Raw genomic sequence first — 7615 nt, 5'->3', positions numbered from 1 at the left:
CAAAACGTTAAGGTGGGGAAGAGATTGAGACACACATCTTGACATCAGTATCTGGCCTCCACATGTACCTAGACAGGCACACACACACACACACACACACACACACACCACACGTGCACACACACAACACACACATGCACACACACTCCTACAACACAGACACATTCATGCAACACAGACACACACATGTATACAACACATAGATGCATGCATGCACTCTCATACAACACACATGCACACACTCATATAATACATACTGAAGCACACATACTCATACAACACACATGCATACACACTCATACAACACACAGAGACACACTCATACAACACAGACACACACATGTATACAATACATAGATATACACACACTCATACAACGCACATATACACATACATATGCACATATAACAAACACAGGTATATAACATACATATGTACACACTCATATAACACATACTTAAGCACACACACATGCATACACACTCATACAACACACAGGCACACCCCTACCCCCACACACACAGCTGTCAACCTCCCACAGCTTGGCTAGTAAAGTCACTTTACAAGATGGCTCCACGGGCTCCAACCCACACCCCTCCATTTCTTATCCTCTACCTCTGGGGCCTACGTGGAGAGGCAGCCTTGGCTCACTGCCAGCCTCCTCTGCCAACTGTGAGGTGGAAATGCTTAGTCTGGAGACGGGTTGAGGGTCTCCGAGGCAGGCTGACACTCTTAGGCGAGCCGTGTCTAATGCTGAGCAGGCTGTGACCAACAACCCCCCAGCACGTGCTGTCATGCATGGGTGCTGCAGGAGGCAGGCTTCCTGCTAAGCAGGAAAGGGCCCAGCAGTCCGTAAACCGGCTGCTTCTATATTTGCCTGGGCCATGCAGCTCTGGGCAGTCAGAGATGCTTCTCATCTGCAGGCAAGAGGCCTGGGGTCCGTTCGCACACAGAGCCACAGGAGCTCACACCTGAGAATGTTCCCGAACCTCTACGATCCAGCCAAGCACACAGCTGTCATGAGTTGTGTCAGTCCTGAGTGAGTGGTGGACACCTGTGATCTTATTCACAGGATGACCCTGGCGTTGGCTTTTAAGTCAGTGTGAAAGTTGGGTAGCAACATGCGTTAGTTTTGCCTCTGACCTTGGGAGATCCAGGTAAATGGCTTAAGTGGTTTTAAATAGTTTCCTTGTAGATCATCACAGAAATCTACTACTAGTCAAACCTGCAGAGAAAAGCTCTCGGAGACATGCACACACCCTTGATGTAGCATCTATAACACAACCCATTCACCTAAGGCGCAGGCAAAGCGGAGGAGGAAGAAAGACCGTGAGAGCCAGTCGACCAGAGTGTCTGCTGCGAGACAGTGTCTCCTGAATACTACCCAGATGCTCACCCACGAAGTCCTCGGCAACACGGCTGCCTAAACAAAACCCACACGGTGACCACACCAGACGACCTGTCAGTATGGATGGGGAAATCTTACAAGACCCTACCTATAGATGAACAGTTACAGGCAATTCACGGCTGCTGAGAGAGGGGGAATTGTTCTTCTCCAGCAACCAGCCCCAATAGGTTATCTAATTCTGAGCTGCCAGCCTTAAACATGTGTGCATATGCATGACACTAAATGGACTCAGCAGAGCGTGTGTGTGTGTGCGTGTGCGTGTGTGTGTGTGTGTGTGTGCACATGCGCACGTGTGTGTGACTAAAGAATGCAAGATCAGGAGGAGGCAAAGGGAGAAAGACATGAAGGGAGTTGAGACAGTGGATATAATGGAAATGAAGCAAACACAGTACTCATGAAATTCTAAAAAAATTAAACACAATAAATGTAAAAGCAAGTCTCATAGGAACAGTTGTAAGAGACAAGAAGACAATACAATGTCTAGTGTCCCTTCCTTTGCTCTGCTAAAATACTCTAAACAAATGCAGTTTGCAGAATAAAGGTCTTACTTGACTAACCCTTCCAGGGCACAATCCCTCATCAATGAGCAAAGTCAGACCAGGAACTCATGGCAGGAGCCAGAAGTTAGGATCACCCATCACTTAACGCATCATTAGCAGCAACCAGGGGACTCATTCATAGCCAGTTAGCACAGAAACCCGGGAAGAGGCTGCCTGCTGGCTTGCTCACAGCTCCTGCTTAGCCACCTTCCATACACAGCCCAGGATGACCTGCCCAGGGAATGGAGCCACCCACAGTGGTCTGAGCCCCCCTATACCAATTAACAACCAAGACAATCTCTCACAGGCATGCCCACAGGCAATCCCTCAATTTAGACTCTTTCCTCCAGTGACTCCAGATGTGTCAAGTTGGAGGTCAGAACTCACTGGAAGAGGAGTTGGAGAGATGGCTTAGGGTTCAGAGCACTCACTGCTCTTGCAGAGGGCTGGGGTTCAGCTCCTAGCACTCAGATGATAGCTAAGGACTGCCTGCTGGTTCAGGGAATGGAAAGCCCTCTTCTAGCCTCCATGGACACTGCATACATGTGATGCACACACATACATAGCCTCCACGGACACTGTACTCATGCGATGCACACACATACATAGCCTCCACGGACACTGTACTCATGCGATGCACACACATATGTACAGACAAACACTCATACACAAAAATCTATTTTTAAAAGCTAACTAACTAAGATCATGAGTTGTAGATCTTTGGTGCTGGCTCTAATTCCTGTCACCACTGTCATAGCCCTGACCCTGATCCACACGCTGCTTTTTGGTGCCAAATCTAGTTGTCTGTGACTTGGGTGACATCATAGCACACTTTTAATGTAGCCTACAGCCTCGTGCATGCTAAGCCCGGGTTCCATCACCAGGCTGCACCTCCAGTTGACACAAACAGCGCCAGTAGCGAGGATTAATTGGGTCTTATGGCTTCAGTCCAATGTGGGAGGGTGGAGTGGCCAGGAAAGCGGCTCTGTCTATTACAACTTGCAATGGATCTCCTTACATGGCAGCCAGAAGAACCAGAGAATGGGACTGAAACCCTCAATCTCCATTCCCCACGTCTGCCAGTCAGCCGCTATATTCTATAGTATTTATCTAAGCTGGTATTTATGAAACTTACCTTGCTCTTGGCCCAGCTTCAGGGTTAGTTTGACCTACAGGACACCTGTGTTTCCCTGGTATCCATCACCTCTCCAGCTGGCAGACGGCAGTCTCCAAAGATACAGCACCTGCCCTCTGAGGGCAGCTACTTGGGATCTAGCTCCCTAGGGCTGGTGAGCCAGCCGTCAGCCATTGAGAGGGAAATAAGATGGCAAAGCATGCAATCTGGAACCTTCCAATTTGCAACATCTGACTAGAGATGAAGGCATGGCGTGGCGTGGCTGGCGTGGCATGGCATGATAGAGTCATCAGGGTCAAGTCCTGACTGAAATCTGGGGACTGTATCCAGTACAAAGTTTCAAAGATCACTGACACATCTTGCCAGCAGAAGCGGTTCATGCAAGGGACACATCGAGCAAGAGGCAGAGAGGATGAGGGGAGGAGAGGTGGTCAAAGCCCAGGAAAAGACCTTGGACTCCAATTAGCACAGACCCAGACCTTAACCTTGACAATTGGTTCAAGAAGCCTGAAGTTTTACTTATGCGAGAAAAACAGCACTACCAGGTTATCTCAAAACGGCCCATCTGCTCAGGCTGGTCCTTGGGCTGGCTGAGAACCCAGGTGGGTGGAGGACGGGGGCACGTGAGGGATGGAATCTGGCAGCCACGGTTCACTTTCACGATTTCACTCACGGTGCAGTCCTGAAAGCGGGAATTAAGTGACTGTCCAAACAAACTTGTAAATTCTACAAAGAATTGTCTCTGCACTGCAAGATCAAATCACTCATCTTCCCCCCAGAACCATGCGGTCACCCCCCAGCCGCCAGTGTCGGTGCTTGGCTGTCGTTAGTCCCAAGGAGATGCAGACCATGTGGGGCCTCTCCCAAGCTGCTCAGGATGACTGATGTCTGGACTCCTCTCAGTCCCAGTAATGAGGGGCGTCTGAAGCATTGGTAATCATATCCTACTGAGTTCACAGACCGTTGCCAAATATCCACAGTGCAGGGCTCTGGCAAGCACGCAGAAACACAGCGAAGGGGATTACAAAGTGCGAACTGAGTCCTGAGACTGCTAAGACATGAAATGGCTTCTACAATGTAGCCAAAAAACTGACTCAGGCTTAGAAGGGGCCTGGGCAGGCTGTTCTGAGCAGATGGTTTGAGTCACAGGGTCACATACTCTATACCGCTACACCTCAGTCCAGGAGGACAGCATTTGTTAACATGAAGAAGGCAAGTCCTGGGAAACTGATGATCGCTCATAGAAAACACAGTGTATGCTAAGGAGAGCGGGCACGGTCACCCCAAGATGAGGGTTCCCGAACGGAAGTTTTATGGGGATTCTGGAGTGTTTTAAGTCAGAACCCAAGTTGAGATGGGGAGTCTTCGGAATGAGAAGCTAAGTGGCGAGCTTGGAAGCCGGGTCTTGGGGCTTATGTGTGTATGTGTGTGTGTGTGTGTGCGGGGGGGGGGTGCATGCACATGCATGCATACATGTACATACATACATGTATGCATACAGACGTCAGAGTATGAGTAATCTCAGGCTTTAGTTCTCAAGTATCTTCAACAACTGTTTTGAAACCAGGTCTCTTGTTGACCTGGAAGCTCACAAAGCAGGTAGGCTCGCTGGCCAATGACTTCCGGATCTGTACATCTCTGGCTGCCACCCCGCCATAGCTGGGATTATAAGGGTGGGCCTGCACACCTGACCGTTTAAACAGCTTCCATGTTCACTCTCAGGCCCTCACGCTTTAGCCACCGAGCCATCTGCTGGGCCCTCCCTCGATACTTTGCAACAAGAGACTGCAGCTGTTCATGACTCATTTACCAATCACGAGGACAAAAATTTGGCTTAACAATGGCTTGTTCATCACTCAACAAAAATTGTATGATCGCGACAGTAATCTGGGTGACCACGGCCGTTCAGAAACGGAATTACTCAGGGACAACCTCAGCCCAAGAGGCTGAAGGGACTGTCATGGAGGCCCCAAGGGGAAACCTTTGCTCTCTCTGTTGTTGAATCCGATGAGAATGAGAAAGAGTGGGCTCTTGGGAGCCAAGAGGTCCACACTGCTTGTGTGTGCAACATCCTGTAAACATTACTCCCATCTGCTTAAGTTCTTGGACGCAATCAGTCTATAGCACAGACTCGTAAGATTCACCTCAGGTTTCTGCTGGCAACCGTTCATCGGTGAAGAAGTGCAAAGCAAGACCACTGCCGTTCTGGTTCGCCATGAGAGGCCAAGCTCGTTTTATTACATACATTCTGCATCTAAGAACTAGTAACTTCATATTGTAAACATTAAGCATTACAGAGTTAAAATTCAAGGCCACATCATATCATTGATTGTCTCCTTTTGTGTGTGTGTGGTGTGTCTTTGGCTGGCCGAGGTCAACTCGTAGTGTATAAATGCATAAGTTATATAATTATTACATAAAAAGAAAAAAAATCCCATTGGCTTGTAGACTTCGTTCTGACAAACGCACAGCGTTCGCGACTCGTTAAGGAAAACTGGAGCCCACCTACCCATAATGCCTGCTTGGTCTCTGACTGTGGCGGCCGCAAAGGTCACCTCTCAGCTGCTCCCATGAAGGACAAAGCCTGCAGCATGCAGAGGTCCCAATCTTTTTTGAATATTAGACAATTCCAGTTACAAAGAAATGTTTGGTTCTGAATACTACTGCACCCAGTCCTCCATCAAACTGTGTCCTTTCTCACAACACGACAGCATCAAACTTCACAACTCATGCTCTTTGGTCCCAAGACATCCCAAATTCAGCTCTGACGGCCTGAGCGACCGCCTTCTATTCCCTTTCTCTTCTTCATCCTCTTCTTCCTCCTTCTTCCTCCTCCACTTCCTCCCCAGTCCCCTCCTCCTCCTCTACTACTTCCTCCTCATTCAGCCTTTCCTCTAAAATCACATCCGCACACGCCCTCCACATCCCCCATCCACCATGAGGCTCACAGTTCCCGTGATACTGAAAGGAGCTGAGACTTTGGGTCGTCTTCACAGTTTAACAGAGCTGGTAGCTCCTCCCCGCTATCAAATGGAAAGGATCTGATTTCAAAACAGCAAATGCCAGCCAAAAAAAAAAAAAAAAATCCACAATGTGGTTTGTGGAGGGGCCGCCATCTTTCCTGTCTTCGAATTTGGTTTTTGATATGTTTCTATCTTTAAACACAGGTAGTTCCCCTTCAAATGACATTCTAAATGGTATGTTAGGCCAAGACTGTATTACAGTTATCTCTATTGCTTTCACTGCATCCTGGTTGGTACAAGCAAGGTCTCCCACTCTACAGTTTGTCCACTACTGAAGGCCACTTTCTTTGGCAGTTGTCCTTCTCGTGCCATGCTTTTCTACAATGCAATGTCTTTGACAAGGGTGGACCACAGGTTAGATGTCCATGTCCATTATAGTTGGAGCTTCCTCTATTTCTGCAGTAATACTTGGGTGATGCCCACCTTCCCCCGTGAGTCTTTGGTTTCCAGCTTCCTTCCCCAGCTCTGGTCGACCCTTCTCACTCCTCGTGAGGCACTTCCGATTTGTGTTCTCTGGGTTTGTGGTGACTGCTAGGTGACTGTATGCTGTTGGGAAAGGCCTCCATCTGGTCTCTAGTAGTAAGTACCCAGGTGAGACGGCATATGGCTGGTGGGGAGCCTAGTGTTCGGGTAGATGCCCCCAGTTGGTGAATTCCAATACGGGTTTGGGGCGGCAAAGAAACTAGATGAAGTGACTGGGAGGGCGGGAGGGTGGGGAGCCACAAAGTTCATCTTCTGGGGGTGGGCGTGATAGGAGCCCATGTACGGGAGGTCGGAAGGGTACTTGTACAGAGAAGACTCCGGAGGGTGGGGCTGGAGAGCCTGCGCGATGCCATGGAAGTCAAACTTGTAGGCGTAGCGCTTCCCGTGCACCTTGGTCATGATGTTTTTATCGTAGTAGTAGCGGAGGGCGCGGCTGAGTTTATCATAGTTCATGTTGGGCTTGCTCTTCCGCTCCCCCCAGCGCCGTGCCACCTCGTCAGGGTCCGTCATCTTGAACTCCCCGTTGGTACCTTCCCAGGTGATGCAGTTGGAATTGGAGCTGTCAGACAGCAGCTCTAGCAGGAACTGCCACAGCTGGATCTGGCCGCTACCTAAGGACGGGGAGGACACAGAGCCGGTGAGAACCAAGCACTGGAGATCACTCCTCCATGGTAGACTTCCTGAACCAGCCCCCAACCCCCGCCCCAGATCTCTGCTCCTGGGCTGTAACTGGTTTTATCTCTTGGCTGCTCACTTTCCCCGAGAGCAAACCTTGGCTAGACAGGAGCTGGTCCACGCCCAGATATTCCAGGTCACACTGATGAAGGAGAACTACATGACACCCCAATCCTGCAATGGACCGTGCTGGCACATGAGGGCTCAGCTTGAAGGAGCCTGGAAGCTTCTGCAGTCTGCAGCATTCCCCGTGAGAGTGAGCCCCTGAGGAACTATGCCTGGAGTCCCTCATCTCTGTCTCCACCTTAAGAGACTTGCCCTTGTATGGCCCTCCCTGATGGGTCTCAGATTG

At 49.6% G+C, this 7615-nt stretch overlaps 1 protein-coding gene across 4 annotated transcripts in view; it reads right to left on the bottom strand.

The window, feature by feature from the left end:
- Positions 1–5285: 5285 nt before the first annotated feature.
- Positions 5286–7615, bottom strand: part of Erg (ETS transcription factor ERG) — a 206842-nt gene continuing 204512 nt past the window's right edge. For all 4 annotated transcript variants that reach the window (XM_085685820.2, XM_085685821.2, XM_087898841.1 and 1 more), the window contains one exon: positions 5286–7199. In XM_085685820.2, the coding sequence (XP_085541946.1) occupies positions 6679–7199 (521 nt within the window). In that variant the 3' untranslated portion in view covers positions 5286–6678. The remainder of the gene's footprint in view (positions 7200–7615) is intronic.

This window comes from Myodes glareolus, chromosome 2 (assembly GCF_982192425.1).
Source record: "Myodes glareolus chromosome 2, mMyoGla1.1, whole genome shotgun sequence".
In the NCBI taxonomy this organism is placed as follows: domain Eukaryota; kingdom Metazoa; phylum Chordata; class Mammalia; order Rodentia; family Cricetidae; genus Myodes; species Myodes glareolus.
This window is presented reverse-complemented; position numbering and strand designations above follow the sequence as displayed.